The sequence below is a fragment of the Rhamphochromis sp. 'chilingali' genome, assembly GCF_963969265.1.
Source record: "Rhamphochromis sp. 'chilingali' genome assembly, chromosome: 5".
Classification (NCBI taxonomy): domain Eukaryota; kingdom Metazoa; phylum Chordata; class Actinopteri; order Cichliformes; family Cichlidae; genus Rhamphochromis; species Rhamphochromis sp. 'chilingali'.
In genome coordinates this window covers 26944500-26966899 of record NC_137932.1, presented here as the reverse complement: position 1 = coordinate 26966899, position 22400 = coordinate 26944500, and the positions used below count along the sequence as shown (strand labels likewise).

Sequence of the window (22400 nt, the reverse complement as noted above, 5' to 3'; positions counted from 1 at the left end):
TGATAATTTTTTAAAACTCCTTTCAATCAAGAATGTGGGATACCGTTTGTCCGTGATTTGAAGAGCCCAGTGCGTGCTCCCAACAAGGTAAAACCAATTCTGCAGGGGAGACCTACCTTGGCACTTGTGCAGGTGAAGCCAAAGGGAAGATATGCTTCACCATATTTTCTAGTCTTTGGCTTAGAATGAAGTTGGTTTGGAAACATATTCAGCCATGCTTCATCTCCTGCTTTGCGTGTCCGTGGGCGCCCCATGGTAGCAGTGTCCAAGCGTTTTGTTTTTTTTCCCCTCTTTTCATACTGCGCCCCCCCTGCCATGGCTCTGCGCCTCCCCTAGGGGGCGGGCCCCACACTTTGAGAAGGTCTGTGCTTAGCTAACATGAACATGAATAAAACACAACACCAGCAAATGAGCTTTGAACACCAAATTACAACAGCAGTCTCCTCAAGGCACTTTATAATGTAAGGTTAAGACCCTACAACAACACAGAAAAAACCCAACAATCAAATGACCCCTTAGGGCAAGCACTTGGCAGCAGTGGGAAGGAAAAACTCCCTTTTAACAGGAAGTAAACTCTGGCAGAACCCAGACTCAGGTTCTGCCAGAACCGGAATGCCGGAATCTGCTGTGACCGGTTGGGGTGAAGGGATCCCAACACATCCCAATCCTCTGCATGTCCTCCTTCACCACATCCATGAAATTAAAAGAAAAAAGAAACCATTCTTATCCGGTCTTTAAGTCTGACGTCATTAGCCATGTCTGGGCCCAAACTCCGCTGCAGGTCCCTAAATTAAACGAACACTGCAGCATTACTGAGTTGAAAAACTATCTAAATTCTTTCATCTGTAATAAAATGATCAGTGTGGCTGCTTTACCAGGAGTAACAATTAAGTTTAACATCCAGGCATCCATGAAAACAGAATTTATGAAGTTTAACTGAGTTAGAAGTTAGCAGGGAGTCAGCTTGCTAGCTTCCATCTAAATATAATATACCATGTTCTGACTGAGGGATTTATGAAACAAATTAAAATGTACAGCTCTGTTATCACTTCCAACATAAATGAAGATGGGAAAGTAAACAGCATTGATGTTTGTAGGGTTACTGAAGTTGGGCTAGCTGGTATATAATGATGTGCCATGTGATCACAGCTTTGTAGCACAATATAAATAGTGAACTTGGACGACGAACGCTATCGAACGGAGGGCTTTTTTCCACTCGATAAAAGTTAACGTGAGGGTTCCCGATGGTTAGTGACAAATGCAATCGCATGGCAGGATGCTGTAAACAAACCAAACTTCAGTCAGGAGAACAACTGAGATAATCCATCCACAATACGAGGTTAGTCATTGATATACTGCTGCATGGGCTGGGCTGTAGTTACATTGTACGGGTTTAAAAACTGAGCTTTAAAATGATTAGCGGTAATAAAAACTGAGAGAAGCCTACAGTGATCATTGCCTTGTTGAGATAAAATAGAACAAGATACAAAGCATTAACTTCCTAAGACCCAAACCTTTCCACAGCATGCATTTTTAATTTCTCTTTGATATTTGGGCATATTGGGGCCCAAGAACATAAAAACAAAGAATTACCAGATTTATTTATTTGTTTTACCTTATTTTTGTTTTTAAGAAAAACAAGAGGATGAGGATATTTGTTTAAAATTTTGATAGAACAGTAGCAGTATAATGTCCTCATAAGTGGATATCAGGCCCTTGTAAAGCAAAATTGAGTATTTTGGTCTAAATAACCCAAAATGTGATGTCCACATATGTGGACGCCAGGTCCTAGGACATAGGTGTCAAACTCTGGCCCGAAGCCATACCAAATTACTATTAGAGCTGGCCTACTGGTATTATACAGCTAATATATATATTGTTTAGTATTAAGCTTTGCTTGTTCCATATTCAGTTTTTCAGCTAAACTTGTTTGAGTCCATAAGAAAAGATTCATTCCTATATCTGGAGGAAGATTTTTTTTTTCAACAAATATTAATGTTCCATTTTGAATTTTGGCCCACTGTGTATTTGAGTTAGACACCCCTGTCCTAGGAGGTTAAAACATGTAAAAAACACATCAGCCTTATTAAATTCAGAGTACTTCGGGCCCAGAAGCAGGATTCATCACGTCATCACTTAAAGACTGGATTGTTTTCATGTTGGGCTTTTATTGTGAAATATTTGCAGGCGTTGGGGTTACTTTTAAAAGTGCCTGTAAAAAGCTGTGTTGCTGTGTCGACCACACACCCCTCCATTATCCGAGGCCCGGTGGTTTTTATTTGAGGAAATGTGCTAATTGTATTTTTCTCCATTATGTTAATATAAAATGTACTCTAGACACAGATCTTCTTTTAAACTGTTTTATTTTTTTAATTGTGCTGCATAATCTAATGACATGGTGTTTTTTTCATCCTTTTACTGTGTCGGCCGTTTGCGTCTGGCACTTCCGTCAAGAAGTTGTGTTGTAAGTGTGAAATGACTTTACAGGTACAGCCTTAATATTCAAAAACTGTATTTGGAACATTTCTGTTGGCTGAGGTGGGACAATAGGCCTCAGTGTCAGCCGGTGTGTACGTACACAGTCACACCTTTGTAGGTAAACAGATTCACACGGCTCTGAATCAGACACCCTGGGACAACCTCAGCAGCTGGATCATCCATCCATCCATCCATTTTCATCCGCTTTGTCCGGGGCCGGGTCGCGGGGGCAGCAGCCTAAGCAAAGAGGCCCAGACCTCCCTCTCCCCAGCCACCTCCTCCAGCTTATCCGGGGGAATACCAAGGCGTTCCCAGGCCAGCCGAGAGATATAATCTCTCCAGCGTGTCCTGGGTCTGCCCCGGGGCCTCCTCCCGGTGGGACATGCCTGGAACACCTCACCCAGGAGGCGCCCAGGGGGCATCCTTGTCAGATGCCCGAACCACCTCAGCTGGCTCCTTTCGATGTGGAGCAGCAGCTGCTCTACTCTGAGCCCCTCCCGGATGGCCGAACTTCTCACCAGCTGGATCAATCAAACCTAAACTCTTTCTCTTTTCTCTGCTTGCCTCTTATTAATGTGATGACATTTCTCTGGCAGCTCCATGCAGCTGATAAACCCTGACGTGTGTGTGTGTGCGTGTGCGTGTGTGTGTGTGTGTTTAGTGGTGGGTGTGGGTGTATTTGCCAAACAGGAAAAAAAGCAGAACAGCAGACAGGAAGTCCACCCATGCAAATATGACTGTGCTGATAAGCAAATGTGGGAAATGAGGAGAGATTTGTTTCACAATAATCTGCTAGAGTGATACAATGACTTCAGGGTGGGAGGGGCCGAGAAGTGACACACTTCACTGCGCAGCGTTCTTCTTCCTGTTCGTCTTTGCTGTTCTTACTTCTCTTTTTCCTCTTTTCTTCTCCTCTTGTTTCCTAATTTCTTTTCACCCCCCTCTGTCTTATTCTCCCTTCTACTCTTTCCTTTTTTCTCCAGTCCATCCATCTTCCCTTTTCCTTTTCATCTTTATACTTTTCTTGTTTCCCTTTCTCTTCTTCGGTTTCCTCTTCTTGACTTTACCATGCTTCCTCTCTCGTTATTGTTTCTTATTCAACTTTCACTTGTTTTCCTTCTTGTTTCTTCACTTCTTCTCTTCTTCCATCCTTTCCATCAGTTTCCCCTGTTTCCTTCTGACTCCTTTTTCACCTCTTCTTGTATGCTTTCCTCTATTTTTCTCATTTTACCTTATTTCTCTTCCTCTGCTTTCTATGACATCTTTCCTCTTGTTTCATCCTTTCTTTATTTCTTGTTTCCTTTCCCCTTTTTCTCTTCTTTACTGTCCCTTTTCCTTTCCTTGCTCCCTCCAGTTTCTTCCCCTCTGTTCATCGAATCATCTCCTGTCTCCTTGCTTTAATCTGGTCAGTCCACTTCTTGCCCCCTTGTCTCCTTCTGCTTGTGTTTAGCGATGTAATAAAACAAACGATCTTCGGGTCTCTCCGTTAGAGGTGTGATCTGCTGACTGTTATTTCAGCGGTAGCACATTAATGCCTCCTTGCTGGCTCCAAGTCACCTTCACTGCTGATAATCAGAGCAGGAGGAAAACTTTACAGCCTCCCCCTCGTTCATGATGAAGAGGACGCTCTGCAGCTCGAATGTTAACTAATGATGTGAGTCAGGGAGAGAGAGTGGACAGGAGCAGTCTATTTCCTGCTAATGTCTCCTTAAATTTCTGTCGCAGTTAACGGAGGAATCATTAGGAACGTGTGTAATGAGCGGAGGATTAGCAGTGGCACAGCTGTACGCATTTACATTTAGATGGGTGGTTGGTTTTGGCAGCAGCTTGTCACACATTGAGAGGTGGATGATTTCACCACTACAGAATTAATTTGAAAGGTTAATATTTTATGATCCTGGCAGCATTGAGTGTTTCTCTGTGGACTGCTATAAATTTCACCCTGTGTGTATCAATTGGATTAAAGCAAGAGAATCAAAGCCAAGCCAAACAGAATGAAAACGGGATTTATTTACAGGAAATGTGACGGAGACACAAATTATCAGCAGATTCTGCTGACAGAATAAAAATTGGGACTGAATAAAATAGTTTATTCATTTTTACCTATAAGCCGAGAGCTGACAGTGAGCCATGTTCTGGGTCATCCCAAGGAGATGAGAGGAAATAAGAAAAACAGAAGGAAGCAAAAAGGAAGCATCTTCTGATCAGGACGAAGACAAGAACAGGAAGAGGAGAGAGGAGGAAAAATGAAAGAACAGAGAAGGGGAAGCACAGAGGACAGAAAAAAGGAGAAAGAGGAAATGACGGATGGTCAGAGACGTTGGATAAAGGAAATCGTTTGGAGAAAGTAGATAAGAGAAAATAAGGAAAGGAAAGGACGAAGGAATGTCTCAGGGGTGTACGTAAATAAATGGAGACAAAAAATATTAAAAATAATCAAAGGAAAGGACAGCAGGGACAGCATGTGAAGGAAAGAAAGGTGGGGAGATTGAAAATATGCCAAAAAAAAAAAACGTGACAAAAGGGCAACAAATAGAAGAGAAGTGACAGGAAAGGAAGTAATTAAAAAAAGAGGGCAAGAATGAAAAGGGACTGGTGGATAAAGGAGAACTGCAGAGAATAGACAGGAAACATGTGTGTGTGTGTGTGTGTGTGTGTGTGTGTGTGTGTGTGTGTGTGTGTGTGTGTGTGTGTGTGTGTGTGTGTGTGTGTGTGTGTGTGTGTGTGTGTCGCTGTGTTTCCTGTTAAAGATAAAAGGTCATAATGAACCTTCTCATGTCTTTGGGGAGGCTTCTGTCCCTGTTTGGCAGAGAGGACTCGTATTCAGCTCGTTAGAGGCAGAAAGCTGATGAAGTAGAAGTCAATTTAAAACTCCACCTCTCATCCTTTAGATTGAATAAATACTTAATATATTTGCATCAGGAACAGGACACAAACAACCGGTGCACAGTGTGTTTGTGCTCTGCTCCAGAGAGGAGATAGACGTGCAGGACTGCTGTACCGGCAGGCTGAAACATCAGCTTCAGCAGCAGTTCAACTGACTGAACAAAGCACACACAGAGACACACACACACACACACACACGCACACATAAACGAGGCTAAAAAGCATTCAGTTAACTCAAGTATTACATATTTCTTTATTTCAGTGAGACTGTAAACAGCCTGTTTGTACAGAGTACAGATGACGCAACACACACACAGTTTTAGTGTTTCCACTCTGTGTGTGTGTGTGTGTGTGTGTGTGTGTGTGTGTGTGTGTGTGTGTGTGTGTGTGTGTGTGTGTGTGTGTGTGTGTGTGTGTGTGTCAGAGGCTTGCCTTTTCCCAACACTCTTCATTTTTCATAACTACAGACTTTACACAATTTGAGCCCAGATTCCAGCTCAACACGCTGTTCCACTGGAATCACTGACTGAGGAACATTTATGTAATTAATCCTCAGAAATATTTTTACTCACTTCTTCCACAGTACAGGTGTGTCTTCACAAACTGCTGCTAATGTCCAAGATTCTCTTTCATGGTAGATTATCAGAAAGGTCACAGACTTCCTGCTTATTTAGATTTATTTGCAGAGGAGATGCCCAAGTTTGTAGTTCATGCAGGATTCCGTTTTTTGAACGAGGTCATGCCTGAACATTTTGCATGCATCGTGTTTAAATACTTCTGTTTGATGGTTAAGAGGAAGAAATGATCGTACGATTTACAAATGACAAAGGGAAGCAACACACATCCTGGGTTGTTGGGTCACGATTAGCTGAGGTATGGCCACACGAGTTCATCCCTCTTTGAAACAGAGCAGTCCAGAGAGGGTTAACAAGCCTGACAATAAAGACAATACATTTTTTTACTGTCTACATACTTTTAGGTCGACTGAATATTAGAATTACACAGTGTTATGTTTGGCAATACATGTGTCTACTTTGCTGTGTGTCTACATTTACGTTGAGAGACGTCTTCCAGCTACTGACCAAAGCCTGCCACATTGTGCTCGGAGAAATTTTTAGATGAAACAAAGTCGACATCTAGAAGATGTTGTTTCCTGCAGCAGTTCCCACACAGAATACTGAAACCAGTCCTGACGGGAAGCCCGACATGTGGGTACGCTTCTCTGTCAGAGCTACAACCCAGAGCACTGTTCGTTTAGCCCATCTGATGGAGCCGAAAACAAAAGGCCTTTGTCTGGGAGCTAGTGTGGGAGACGGGAGGCTGGCTTTGCTGCAGTTCTGCCAGAGTGGATTTTTTAAAAAGATGCAACAATGAAGAAGTGTAGAAGAGTGCATTTTACTCACTCGAGACAGATTTACAACATTTTAATTATGGAGAGGCAGCACGGAGGGGTGTGGGGTGTGGTGTGGGGTTGGGTGGGGGTGTGTGGATGCAGTTACTTATTAACTTTGTAAGCGCTGGTGACGGCTTTTGTGAGGGCTCAGTTTGTTGAGTATAACGCCCAACTCATCACATACTGACACTTTTTAACATCTCCTTTAAATCACTGCCTTTTAGAATGACTGCACAGTCGCTCCAACAGGCAGACGAGGCCTTTATTTGCGAAAGGATGTAAAAATATTGGAGGCTCCCCATGACTTCCCTCAGCCTCCGAGTAGAAGGCAGTAGTAGGCATTCACCAGACTTTCAGAAAACCTGACCTCTGACCTTGACCTTGACATCTAGGTCACTGAAATTCAAAGCCGTGCAAGATATTTAGTAGCTGCACCAATGGTACAAATTTCAAAATCCTACATTGCCTCTTTCACCAGTTATCACCTTCACAAACTTGGAGTATTTGTTTGCCTCCACAAACACTTGGTTAGGTTTTAGAAAGAAAAGGTTCACCTACTGATAAAGTTAAGCTCATGTCAGAAGACAAATATCCAACAGGAGAACGCCTGTTTCCTAAACTGTGGTGACTATTGCAACACCAGGAGAGAACATTTGGGGACACTTTGTAAAACAAGGAACAAGAACATCCACAGCCTGCAAACCTACAGCAACTCCAAATCTTGTTTAGGGTAAAAGAGGAACAGCTCTGGCACAAACGTCCTGGTTTCCTGATATTCATCATCCCTCTGTCACTGTCTCTGTTAAATAAAGGCATAAAATGAAAGAAATTTATATTTTCTGAAGTTTTAAGTTTTCTGAAGAAAGACATCCAGCCGACCTCTACATCTGTCATGGTCTGGGTGAGCAGCTGGGAATTTCCATCAGTGCCAGAGCACCCTTGGCTCCGCCCGTGGGCAGGACTTCCTCAGCTTCACGCATCTGGAGCTAATTGGGGCAATCAGGCCAAAGGGGATTTAAGCTCTGCGCTGTCATCTCCTCCCTGCCAGTTCGTCAGTTACCTGATGTTGGTAACCGGCTCTCACATTCATGCTGCTATTCTCAAGTAGATTTACTCGCGCTGTTTCTTGTGCTTCAGGACCTTTTCTCCAGTGTCGACTGCTGCTCACCACTTGGATCTCAGCTTCTTTCCACCTCACTGGGAAATATCTCCAAACCTCACCTGCCTGCCCTCCTGCTCACTCACCACTTTGGATCCAACGAACCCCAGGTCAGCTATTTCACCTTTTTCAAACTCCGAGGAAATCCCTCACCTCTCCCTCAATACCACACCTCCACCTCCTGCAAGTAAGCTGGAAAAACTGTTATACTTACCCTCTCTGGTAATCCACTTTAACCCAGCTCTAACTCCACTCTCCTCTCTCCCCAGTGTGACCAATACTTACCTGCCTAGATCTAGTTGTCCTCACGTTCATGCCACGCTAATAGTTCCACGGCTACATTTCCACACCACAGATGCCACGTCCTTGTGTTTTCACATATATTATATATTCACCAATAAATTGTGTTAAAACGCTCTCTTGCCTCCGCCCTGTGTGTTTGCGCTTGGGTTCTATTCAAGTTGCTGGCCTCCGTCCAGCGTGACAACATCACAGCAGTGGCAGCTTTCAGCCTCTGCCAAAGTCTGCATTACATGAAGTGAATTATAAGATGGTGGCTCAACTAAAATTCATATATTTCCTCATACTTGGCTGTGGCTTTTCTGTCCACTATAATAAAAATAATAATAATACTTAAGTGTGTGTAGAAACACCTCAAGTCTATTCCAGTCAATGAAATTCTAATTTAATAGTTACAGAACGATGGGTCATAAAACCATTGTGTGCTCTGCTTCACTCTTATTCACTGTGAGTTCTAAGTGAAGTGAATCTTTCATTATCTTCCACAAGCAGGACTGTTAAACTGTCCTTAAAAAGTTAAAGAAGAGCTGCACACAGCCGAGGACTTCCTAATACTCTCTGAGATAATAGTATAATGAGAATTCAAGACAAACCACATCAAACTGTAATAACTGTTCATTAATGATGCTGTATTCACAACATTTCTGGTGTGCTCATAGTATCAGTGGTTAGTCAGCCTGATCATAATTTACATCATAGACTTTAGCTCTTGTTGCATGTTCAGCACCTTCTCTGACCTGATATCAGTCCACTCATGCTAGGTCGTCATCTGCAGTATGTGAACGAGGTCAATAACGATTCGGTGCTCAATCACTAGTATCCTATTCAGTCTATCACAGTAATACAGTAGCACAGAGACTCACATTTATTATTTAAAGGCTGACCAGTGGGTTTGAACGTAACCAAAACACCACTGTGTGGGCTCTGAAATACTGTGCGTGATCACATGGTGTTAAAATCCAGAATCCGTAATGAGCATGCTGACACAGCAGATACCACCAGAGATAGCTGATGTTGGCTAACGTGGCTGATAAACTGCTGTCGTTGTGAAAGATAAAGATAAACTTCTGTTTGTTGCACCTTTACAATCAGGACCAATGATGAAATACAACAAGCAACTGAAGGAGCCTTTTCAGTCTTTCTTATCGGGCTTACTCAGAGCTGCTGGTGTGAGTCTGTAGTGAGTTTGGTACAGCATCTCTGCGTCGAAGAGAAGAGCTTATTTAAAAACTAATTTTGCAAATTTGTTAATGCACCAGTGGTGCCAACTAACCATGTCCTCAGTATTAAAACCTGCCCACTCTGATAACAGATATGAGAGACCTTTCCTTAACCCCCAAGATCTTAGAAAATGACAGAATGAGGAAAGGTCAGAGAGGATTTTTGAAATAGGAACTTTCTGGCATCATTTCTGTTATCAACAAGATATCAGTGCACACCTGGTATTTCATTGTGACCCAAGGAGCTTAGCCAAACTTCATCTTAAATTCTCCGGTATCACAAATACACTAAAAATAAAAGCCCCCTCTGCCCCTTTCAGCCTTTCTCCTGAAAATAATCCTATAGATGATTTGGCTTCCATCAACCTGCCCTTCTCTCTTTTCACCTCTCTGTCCTTTCTAGCATTTCTCTCACATTCTTTCATTCGCATTCCTCTCTACTCCTTCCTTCTTCTTCAGGCATTCACTGTTATCGCTCCATTGCTTTCCTTCTTTCCCACCTACAAATTGAACACAGTTCAGTCCAAACACCGTGCACACTTCTTCCAAATGAAGGCACAACAGCCTACCATGCTGGATGAAATGTAAGAATGCCTTTGTGGTCAGTATCAGTCTGCAGTATAGAGGAATCTGAATCATGCTTTGTGAAAATTAAACTCACTTTAAGAATCTGTGAGAAGTTCTTCAAATTACACACGGGACAAAACTTCAAAAAGGTTTGAAATTGAAGTCGCTTCCCTCAGCGAACACTTCAGATGTAGCTTTTTAGAGACAAAACTTTGATAAATGCTCAACAGGTCACAGGTTTTTCCAGCATGGGTTCAGTTTTAGAACTTGAAGTGTTTTTTTTTTTTTATTACAATCTAAGACTTTTTAAGATCCGACTACAAAAGAGAAACCCAATCAAGCCTTGGGTGCGCTTGAAAGGAACTAGTCATTACAAGACCATCTCATAATGCAAAGCTGTACCAGACACCCGTACTTACAGGCAGATGTCATCTAACAGACAAAGAGACAGGGTTACTGGCAGGAAATGTTGAAGCGGTCTTTCTTCATAAGCGGTGATGATGTAGAGAATAAAAACAGAGAGCTTGTTTCCATCTTTTTGAGAGTAAAACCATTCTTGGCCTGTAATATTCAGATATTAATTTGTTACTCAGGTTCTTGGTGACTTCATTCAGAACATCAGACGATGGAGTTACAGCGCTGGTCCTGATGTTCAGACACATTTTACTACAGTAAAATGTGTACAGTCCTTAACTGCAGACTTAGTGAAGTGCAGCACTAATTATTATGTTTTATTATGTTTTGTTTGAGCCAACCTCCAACACTAATCCTCACTCACTGACCCACATCCAAACAGATTTACTTCCAAGAACTGATATATCACAACCGTGACGTTCCCCTTGATCAGGAGTTCCTGAAACTGCTGATAATTTTACACCTTAATCAGGTATTTTTCCAGGAATAAACAGACCTTATCAGAAGTGAATTTATTGCCTCATTCTACAGTTTAAATTCTTGCACAGGAACTGAGATCCTTATAAGAATTTCTGTAATCTGAGGGAAGGTCCTGCGGTTGAAACACAACAACAAACATGGCAATTACAGAAAGAAACATTTGTTGGCCAATCATCGGTCAGAAACAGACTTGCCTCTCCTCCAAGAAATGATGATTTACAGCTCTAACTAATTTGACTCTGAGCATTTCCACACACATAAAATATAGTTCTTTAATGATCTCGTCCCCATAGAAAAATTGTTTACAGGAGACTCAGATATGCTGGTTTCACCAGCTGACAGCCAGCTGACAGACATAATCTCTCCGGTGTGTCTGGGATCGGACATGCTCAGAACACCTCGCCCAGGAGCTGCCTCTTCCAAAGAGGAAAATATTGACACTGCATACAGAGATATTTCAGACAATATTGAGTCAACACAGTATGTCTGTTTCAGTTTGACACGGTATATGAGCTCCATAGAAAACCCTTTGTTTCCACTTTGCTGTGAGAGAAGTCAATTATTCAGCTGGACTAGTTACACAATGACTGCACTTACATGATGCCTAATATTTTCCATAATTTGGACAACCTATCAGGGTCTTTCAAAAGATGCAAACAGGGTGGCTAGCTCAGACCCCGGATTTCAATCCATCGACAGCTGCTCTCTTCCAGCTTCAAACATGAACGGCACACACCTGAAGCACTGAAATGAGCACAGATAAGCTCGCCCGAAGCGCAATAATTACATAGTGAAAGAGGAATTTTACTTTTTTTTCCCCCCACTTTTTCTCTTTCTGCAGGTGAATACTGAATCACTCTCCCAGGTGTTCCTGCTCCTCCCTCACATCATCCTCTTGTCTTTCACTGGGAGATAATCAAGACTGGCATCCGAGAGTTGGGGGGGAAGGTAGAGCTGACTGAAGAAGGGATGATGTGTAAAACAGGAGAGAGGACAGAGTATCGCCTTGTTTGCGCTCAACAAGAAAATTGAAGGCCAAAAGTGACATCATCGTCCAGGTTTTGTAACTGGGCTCAAGTAAACCTTCATCTCTGCCCAGCTGCTTTTAAAGCAGAGACGAACACAAAGTAAGAGCTTATTCACACGACTGAAGAAAATACATACCGCTAAAGTTTACAGCACAGGACATTTGGAACATGTCTCTGGTTTGAAACAGTAAATAGCACCACACAGCAACAATTCAGTTCATTTCACTATTAGTTATTTAGCACCAAATCACAACAGTCACATCAAAGCCCTTCATATTATACGGGAAAGACCCTACAGTGACACAAAGAAAACCAAAACAATCATATGAAGCATGCTCAGTAGGAGATATATATGGATATGCTCCCGTGAAGGTGGGGAAACAGCCAGCTGCTGAACACCTCATCTCAACTCCCACCAAAAACCATCAATCAGAGAGTCTCATGCCAACCAATCAGACTGAAACTGAAAACTATCAACAGAATACATTTGGGTTTTCTAAGATGAACAAACGGATGTGAAACAGATATTTTCATGGCATAAAACTGGCTTTTCTTTTACCGATGCTCGTGTTATATGGAACAAACTTGCTGGACTCTCTGCAAACTGAAAGGCTTCACAGCAACACAGTAACTCTTTAAAAAAAAGTGTGGCATCGTCTGTGCTGCTGGATAAAAATACTTAGAAATATCTTTATTTTGCAGTACTCAGTCAATTTCATAATCAGCACCTTTTGAGTTTGAATGATGCATTTTCAGTAGTTTCATGTTAACGGTGCACATTCTGCTGGAACCTTTAAAGATCTGTAATGAAGATTAGAAGGGGCGGATGTAATTTTGCTCAGTAATGTATCAGCCCACTATTATGCTCATTATTTCCTCTGATTATTATTGGAAAAGAGTGAGAAGAGTGTCCAATAAACAGCCTCAAACTGACGATTAAAAACAGATCAAAGAGGAAAAACAACAACTTGTCACGTCAAGTTAAGCTGGAAGCGAAACACCGTTCATTTGTTCATTTTCTGGTCAGATTTCTTATTTTATAGTATAACCAAGCATCATATTTTACACTGGTTAACTGGTTACTGTAACCGTGAAATAAATATGTACAGCACAAAAGGTGTAAAGTAAATGTACTTAGTTACATGTGCAGAAGAGAAAACAGAAAAAAAGTGAAGGTAGAGATAAAAACTGAGGGATGAGGGGAGGACGCCAAGCTGGCTGATAAAATCTGGACCGTCCCACAACCACACACCCACATCATATTATGAAATATGTAGGAACGACCCTTCCCCGGCCTCTCGCTGCCTCCAGAGGAACGACTTAACCGAGGAGGACCGGAGGATCTTATTTAAACACGATTTCTGAGCAGTTAAAAATCTTCTTTTAACACAAACGCTACTTCGTGTCTTTCATGTCTAATAATCTTTTCTGTGATTATGTGTATTATGAAGAACACAGCAAGATGTGTGCACAACCTCAGCTGCTCCTTCTCACGTCTCATCGGCTGCGTTGCATCGATTCCTTAAAACCACACACCGAAATTTAATAATAATAATGTATACTTAATTGATCCCCCGTGGGGAAATTCCTCTCTGCATTTAATCCATTCACACTGTGAAGCAGTGGGCAGCCATTAGGCGCCCAGGCTTGAAATCATTTCCTTACTGTCTAAAAAATTCAGTACACCATAATTATGATTAATTAGCAGTGTTGGTGGAGGGTGACATTAACAATTTGCGGCTGCTGATCCCTGATAACGTTCCGAGCCCAGACGGGACAAAAACTAATCACAGCGAGTCAGCGGCAGGAAGGAAAAAGAAATTCTGGTCAGGGTGGAAAAGATTTTAAACGTTGTTCAGATGCCAGCAGGATGCTGGAACGCACGGAAACGTTAAGAAAAAGAAAACAGAAGAAACAAAAGGCATGTTTGTGGGAAATGAACTATTAATTAATCATATTTTGAAAAACTTTTTGGACTTCATGAGACTTGAAACTCTTTTTTTTAAAGATGAAAGCTCCAATATCAGAGCACACTCCTCACTTCAAAGAACAAGTTTTTTACATATTTTGCTGACTAATCATTAAAACAGGACCAGATTTTTTTTTTAAAAACTGGATTTTATTTCGTGAGTATGAAAGGTTGTCTGTCTCTGTGTGTTAGCCTTGCAGCAGCCTGGCGACCTGTCCAGGGTGTACGCCTCTCGCCCTACGGTATGGGCTCCAGCCCTCCACATCCCTGAATTGGATAAGCAAAATACAATAAATGGATGGATGGATGGATGGATGGATGGATGGATAGTTTAGGAATCAGTTTAGGTGATTCAGGCATGTCATGCTGGGAGCAGACGCGGGACTCGCTGGACAGATTCCATCTCTCTGCAAGACTGGAAATGACCGTGCTCCCCCAGATAAGCTGGAGGAAGATTTCAGGATCAGGGAAGTCTGTGCTTATCTTAGATGGCTGCCCCCACAACTCAAATCCAGACAGGCAGTAGAAAATGGATGGTTTGAAACAAATCACCAGCAACTCAGGAAGTCTGAGCATTATGTTGTCAAACGTTGTGGTCATACTGTGAGATCTGGGAACTGGAATCACAGTCAGAGTTGTGTTTGTAAGGTCGAGTGTAGATGCTCCGCTGTCAGGTCAGTGACCGAGCTGAGCAGCTAGGAAGGCGTGCTGCTTTTAGTTTTGGCAAGTGACAGAAAGCACATTTCTACAGCTTCTGGTTCCATCTCGATAAAGCCCCATGTTCACGTCATCAGATAAAAACAACTCAGCACTGTCTGTCAGCCTGTGCATTTCACTCAGGCTTCGTGTTTATCAGTAAGAAATGGGGAGATAATTGGTAAGAGCAACGTCCTGATGGGAGTTGCTCCATGAAGCTGATACGTTGCATCATTTTCAGTCAGTGCAATACTTTGGTTCTGCAACAATAGTTGTACTGTGGTGCAGCACTCGGAAGACTTGCGCTCTGCTGAGTGTGTGGAAACTTCAGAGCTTCAGAACAAACAGCAGAATACATTTACTGGAACCTCACCAGACCCACAGCTACAGCGTTAGCTTGTGTTTGGAGGGCACAGCAACTTTAAACAGATTGGCATGTGACCCTTAACGGACTGACGTGTCAGAGAGGAGAAGGCCCCACGCTGCTGTCAGACCAAAGGTCTCTCTCTCTCTCTCTCTCTCCCCCTCGCTCGTTCTCTAATATTTACAGCTTCCTGTGTGATTGGTTCAGAGCTGCAGTTTATCAGCCGGTCAGCAGCAGCACACACATGTCGGTTATGTGTTTGTCACCAGAAGAACAGCGACCACCGCTAACCCCTGTGCACATGTGTGTGTGTGCTGTGGTTTAGGACTGCTGGGAACTTTACGAGTGTGTGTGAACCTCGCGGTTTGGCTTGCAGCTGCTGATGAGGTATGGAAAATGCATTAAACGTACTCTCTCCCCCCCCCCCTTCACCTCTTTCCTCTTGCTCGCCCCTCGCTTTTCTCTCTCGATCATCCGTCCCTCTGTCTCTCTCTCACTTGGAGTTTGAATTTTTCAGTTTAATGAGTGTTATTGGCAGAAACATGGAAAACATGGACAGCCAGCAGTTCCCTGCTCTCGGTCCTCCACTCCTGCATTTCTCCTTGAACACTGAAATCTAAGAAAAACACTCACATGGCCAAAAGTCTGTGGATGCCCCACTTTTCCCACGGCTGCCGTGCAAGAATTTGGCCAAACTTTGGTCCCATCCGATGCCACTGGCACCCAGAGCCGGCGCTGTCAGAGTAGTTTGAGCGTGCATGTTTGTCAAACCCTTGATAATAAGCTTGCAATGACTGTATGCAGTCTGTACTGGGTGCACGTTTCTGAGGAGACCCAGCGGTTGCAGCCATTTGTGCTTATTTTGACTCGTGAACATGAAATATCTCTTTAAATGAAAATTAATCCATGTAATTTAATGCTGTAGAAAAACAAAGAAAATCCTTTCTCTCGACTCAGTTTACACGCCGTTATAGAACTACGTCCAGGTACAGTGCTCTAATGCAAGCCACACTGATGAACATAAACAACTTTCATTTCTGCTGAGGTAACCTTCTGTCAACATTTCCAATGGAAATAAAATAAAAATAATAAAAACAGCAGAGTCGGGCTGACAGAGCCCAAACCTGCACAGATGAGTCTGTGGGCACCACCCACTACACCTTCATTCAGACACAAGCTCTGAAAAAAGCCATACAGTGAGGAGAAAAAGAAAATACACTAACAAACCAAGTTTCAATCAAACTGATCCTCTGAACAAATGAAGTAACCAGAAAGATACAAACGAAGCAAACAACCAACAAATGTTTGATTAGTTCATTGGCCAAAAGCTGAACAATCAGAGGAAAACATAACTGGATTACAGGAAAGTGTTGACAAACAGAGGATTGAATCAGAGTACAAAACACCAAAAAAAACCTTTCCAGAGCGCTCCTCTGTTTTTAAACAGAACCATAAAACCATGGAAAAATAACCAAACTAATCACTAAACACACATCATTAAACACAGCGGCTTTAATCTATAAAACGAAACTTTTTAAACTCCGTTAGGCTTCAGAACAGGTTTCTGGCCCAGTGTTGTCTAATTTGGCTCCAAATCGAACGTGAAACTGATTCCAGGAACCAAACCTCCCTCACACCACTCACAAACATTGGGTAGGTTAAAGTAAAAAACAAAAAGACGTCTGTAGGTGTTAGAGTGATGCCTGCGACAGAAAGACATGCATGGATGTGAGAGGATGAATTTCTGACCTCATGGGAATGAATGAATGAAAGCATCAGAGCATGATCGCTGCTGACATGCTCTCCACGGAATAAAAAATAAACCAGATGGAAAAGATATCTGACTGCAGGCTTCAGGAACATGGCGGGTGGTTCTCGTTAATGGAAGCATGAAGAAGAGGAGGCATGCTCCAACACAGACATGGAAAATATGAAAAAACAAAGTGGGATGAAGCGGGACGCAAACGATGGAAACTCGGGGAGAAGAAGAGACAAAATGAAAGATCACTGCTGTCAGATGAAAACGCTGCATCCCTGGGAATGCCGGTTTTCCCATAGTTTAAGCTTCGAAAGAATCTTTTACACGTGGCTCATTTCTTTATTCAGAGGAACGTAGAGCATGAGCACTCCCTCAAAAACGCAGCGTCTTTTCCCAACAGCAGCTGAACACAAAGAGAACATGAACAAAGCAAAGAAACACAAAACGGTCATGTCCACGAGCCTTTCACAATAAAAGGCATTTTCACAGGGAAAGGAAATGCAAGCAAGCCCCATGTTTAATTAAAATAATCACACAAACATCTGAAAATGACATTTAATGGATGATTTCATGTCATTAGAAGCACAGATTCATTGTAATTAAAGCAATTATCACAGAGCGAGCAGCTTTAATCAAGGAAAAACTTCACATTCATGTTCACTCCAAAGATTCAACGAGTGAACAAAATGAGACTGAGAGTGAAAGCAGACTTTACTCCGCTCTGAAACTCTGACATTTAATCATTGTGCAGTCGCTCTGACGGCTGCTGAGGGCCTTTTATCGTTTTGCTGTGTCAGAGGAAGAATTTTGTGCTGCGTTGCCCTCACAGCTGCGAGCGTTCAGGAAGTCCTCCACAAACACTGAATGATTCCGGTGTCAACTGGAGGAAGGGTGGTCAAAACACACACAAAGATCCATGTTTGTGTTCTACACCTGTGAGCACCTTAATGACATCAAACAGTCTTCACTGCCACACTTTCGTGTTTCAGCAGCGGTTTCGGTCTCAGGGAGGTTCTCTATGGTTGCAGCGACGTGCTACTGATGAACATAATGAGATTGAAATAATCTGTAGGTGCAGCTTCATTTTGATTCCTTGAGCTTTAGTTTCTCCTTTTCTGTGTGTTTGCTGTTTTCTTGTTATGATTTACCAGTTTTATTTCATTATCTATGATTACTTTCAGCTGTGTTTCCTGTTCCCTTATTGCCTCCTGTATGCTTTAAAGCAGCGATGGGGAACTCCAGGCCTCAAGGGCCTGGAGGTTTTAGATGTGCGTTTGATCCAACACAGCTGATTTAAATGGCTAAATTACTCCTCAACATGTCTTGAATGCTGTGTCCGAATTTAGGGGAAGGATGCTCATAAGGACACTACCTACCTACGTCACAAGGTAGTGTCCTTAGATGGACAGGTAGTCAGGAAGTGAGCAGCTGTGGACAGCCCCCTTTTTTCTCCATAGAAACTTTATTGAACAAACAATGAGTATGCAACATAACAGATGGGCTGTGGACAGCCTTTTAGCCTTCAAGTCTGCCCTTACTTCCGTGTTTTTATGGTCACTAGCGCCACAACTCGAAAACTTTAAAATGGACCCAGAAATGTCGCTCCGTTTTTTTTGTACATTTGTAATTCTCGAGGAGCTAGAAAAACCTTATCGTCGTCGCCGGCACGTTTTGTAGCTTAGGCTCAACAGAGACAAACATATGCAGGTAAAATAATTTCCTTTAATCTACACACATTTAGGAATTACTCAGCTAATTACATGGATAATTGAATCATTGCCGGTGTTGTGCCAAAAAGTGCCTGCCAAAACTGATTTCCAATGTTTCCGTGTGTAATATCTTTATGTATGTTGGTAAATAGACTTCGGTGAACAGGGTTCACAAAGCGGTTATATAATTTAAAAATGACCTGTTTTTCAAGTGTCTTTATAACTCTGTGTTATTGTACCGACATTATAACCAATCTGATCTTTTTTGTCCACTTAAAGTATGTTTACAGAGCTGTTGATATATTTGTTGCGCTGTCTGCTGTCCACTTGACCAGATTACTCATAAAAAAAAAATTTTCAATGTCAACAACATTTTTTTTTGAACTGGATAAATAAAGGATATTTAAAAGTCTGCCAACAACTGATTGCAGCTTCTACCTTGTTACAGGAATGTTGTTTGTGGCTCAAGGTGACTTGATATCATTCACGAGGGATACATTTGACATGTGTTTCACGTATTATAGACCAACATGTTATTCATAGCAGTTTAAATACGAGCAATCAGTTTTTGGCAGACTATCATTTTTTGGCACAACACCAGTCATTCATACACATGTACTGTATTGTATAAAATATATAAACCAAAGGTCTTTGAAACTTATAGAATCCAATCTTTGGTTTCTTTTACATAGCACTTTATCAAACTGTTGTCTGCTACAGAGTTACAAGTATTATACTAATAATTTAGCATCCACCATCTCCTGCTTGCATATTTTTGAAAACATCTTAGTGGTGTGGCAGCCACGAGTGAGCCAGCCTGCAAACCCTGTGGATGGACAATGCAGTGGACAGTGGGAGGAAGCATCCTAAAGCTCTCTTTGCAGACCACCCTGTGTGATTCTCCACTCGCAGACCAGAAAAGACAAACTGCGGGTCTCAGTTGCAGCACCCCATCCATGTCTGATCTTGCTCGGGCAGATTCAGCAACACTGCCAGAGACTTCCTGTAATCTATTACAGTTGTGAAAGAAACCGTCCAGGAACAGGTCACTCAGATTAATCCTGTGTGAACAACTGAAAATATTGTTTTTTCATCTTTAAAACTGTTGTTTAATTCTTGTTTAAAGCTTTTTGTTATTTACTTTATTGCTATCAAATAAATATCCAAGTACTATTGTTCAAAGTTAGCATTATGTTCATACATGTTACAAATACCTGTAAATCAAATTGAGTTCAGTGACAATTACTGTTTTAATTAATTAATTTATTAATAACATAAAACCTCTACACTAATGCAACACATATAACAATGTAACAAATATATCCAAATAAATTAATTTCTTAATGCATAACTCATTTTGGAACTAATCTTTCTAGAAGTGAAAACAGTCTGTCCATCCTCTCCCTGCTCTCCTCTCCTCAGCCTCTGCATTTTCAGGAGAACGCTGCTAATAAAGTTACACAATTACACAGTACATTCACGTTTATTATTATATTTACAAGATACCACAGTTTTTGTCTTGGTTGGACCATTTTATGTGGTTGTATTTATCCGCGACACCTTAAAGGCTCCGTGTCTGACATAAACCAGTCTGTGGCGCAAAAAAGGTTGGGGACCGCTGCTGTGGGGTAATAGGACAGCATGAGGGTTAATAGGACCGTATTCATATGAATATGATGTGTAAATTGATTTATTCTTGTACCTCCACGCCATAGCGGCCCAATTCTTCACCCCAGTGAAGAGGTGATCGTTTTCTCCTCATTTTAATAAATTAAGTCGTTTGGTCTTTGTTCCCCATAACATGTCACCAATTAAAAAAAAATCTAAATTAGCTGTATGTAAGCGGCAATACATGAAAAACTGCGGGACCCACCATACAAGCTGGTTTACGGTTATTTAAATAAAATAAAAAAAAAATAAAAAAGTCTATGCAGATGCCCAAAGCTTAACAACACGACCGCTATAACAATTTAACTTTTGTACAACCAGATTTTCATATACTTACATTTGAAAGTGTTTTCTGCTCCCGCTTCGACCCCCGTCGTTATCAGAAACAAATCTCCTCTTTGACCAGCAATGAATCCTGGGATATGGTAGGACACGAAGGATACATCGGACCCATCCTTAAAATTTGTGGAAAAGTAAGACGCATTTGTCGCCACATTTTGAGTACTCTTTGAATTCGGACAGCCTTCGTCGCGTTGCTGTGACGTCATTGCCTCCAAATATGGCATTTTAAGCATCCTTCCCCTGAATTCGGACACAACCAAAGTAATGAGGCCTGGTAATGAACAAATCATTTATTTCAGGTGTGTTGACCCAGGGTAATATCTAAAACCTGCAGGACACTGGCCCTTGAGGCCTGGAGTTCCCCACCCCTGCTTTAAAGCCTCAGGTTGCTGGTGTGCCTGTTCATGCCTAGTGTATCCACAGCCCCTTTGGACTATTGGGTCACCTGAATAAAGGTTTGTTTACTGTTAATTCATTCTGTACCTGAAACCAACATCGTGACATGAAGCCCATCCTCCCTGCACTAGCTCTGTGTTTATCAAAATCCTGGATCTAATCCTTCCCCCTACCTTTTTCTTTCTTTTCCCAGGTTGACACAAGCATGAAGTTTTATATATTGTATCTGTGTTCACGCTGTGAGGTTTTCTACTTTCAAATAGTAAAAAGAAAAATACAGCCTTCTGGGTCGTTTTGCCCCTCGCACCAAGGACTGCAGCTCAACTCTCAGATGGACCCGATGATTTTTACACTTCCTCGTATGTTAGCTCCAAAGTCGAGCTGACCGTAACTCAAAGAGGTGATGTTTGCATTCACATACACAAACAAATAAATTCAATTTTCATGATGGTTTCGTGTTTTGTCATCAGACGGCATCGCTCTGTAACTGAGAACACTGATGCCTGTTCCTGAGCCTCTCCTGCAGAGGTGACCTGCAGGCGTTTTCCTTGTGTTTTAAAGTGCGAGTGAACGTATTTGTCATGTTCTCCATGTGGGTGCTGCTGTGGCTGCAGTGGTGAACTCTTCAAAATATCCACGCTGCCCAATAACACAGCAAACATCACTAAAAACATGTCATCAGGAAGTAACCCAGTAACTCCAACTACTGCCTGAACACACACTGCAGTTGGAGTGTCTTCAGTATTCAGATGATTACGGTTTTATTCCTGCTCGCGGTTTAGGGGTTGAAGGTTTATTTATTAGAATATGTGTGATTTTTTTTTCCTGTCAGTGTGACAGCTGTGAGGGCAGCACGGCTTTCCTGCTTCAGTGAATAAATAAAAGTAAGATCTATTTGTCCTGGATTTTCCCATTCAGGCAGAGTTAAAACCATCGAGTCCTACCGTGTCTGTGCAGGGTCATCCACAGCAGAACCACCAGGACAACGTGACGAAGTCTCCACCTTCCTCCTCTTCCTCCTCCGCCTTCACCTCTAAAGGTCTCCCTGGAAAAGCAGACGAAGAAGGAAATTTTCAGCATAGTGCATTCCGACTTTTTCATATTCTGAACATGAATCCTGTTTTTCTTGGATGAAAACTCCACATTTTGTGATTCATTTGCTCTCTGAACCATTTTCAACTTATTTGCTGTCATTTTTCAGTCCGAGCAACAGAAAAGCATCAGCGGGAACAAAGAGCCTTCCACTTCGCTCTAGAGTGGGTGGAGTGCAACTTGACCTGATGCAGATTTACTGTGTCTCAGTAATTCCTAATTCAACATAACTATGGATAATTTCATGACAAAAAAGGAGCTTCAAATGCTTCTCACCAGTCACATTCAAATGTGTCCTGCAGCCCTGAAACTGATGAGAGACCTGTGAATAAACGAGTGACTGCAGATCACATGTGTTTGCGTGTCAGACAATCACACCCCCGGGGAACCAATCAAACTGCTCCAATGCAGAGAGAAGCTAATGAGAGGACTTGTTGTATCAAAGAGTTTCACTTCAGCAAAGTGAAGCAGCTTTAAAGC

General features: G+C 42.0%; 1 protein-coding gene across 3 annotated transcripts in view; it reads right to left on the bottom strand.

Moving 5' to 3' along the window:
- The window catches only part of adgrg6 (adhesion G protein-coupled receptor G6), a 99263-nt gene that overhangs the window by 67964 nt on the left and 8899 nt on the right, over positions 1–22400 (bottom strand). For all 3 annotated transcript variants that reach the window (XM_080882644.1, XM_080882645.1, XM_080882646.1), the window contains exon 2: positions 21773–21873. In XM_080882644.1, coding sequence (XP_080738770.1) covers positions 21773–21873 — 101 coding nt within the window. The remainder of the gene's footprint in view (positions 1–21772; positions 21874–22400) is intronic.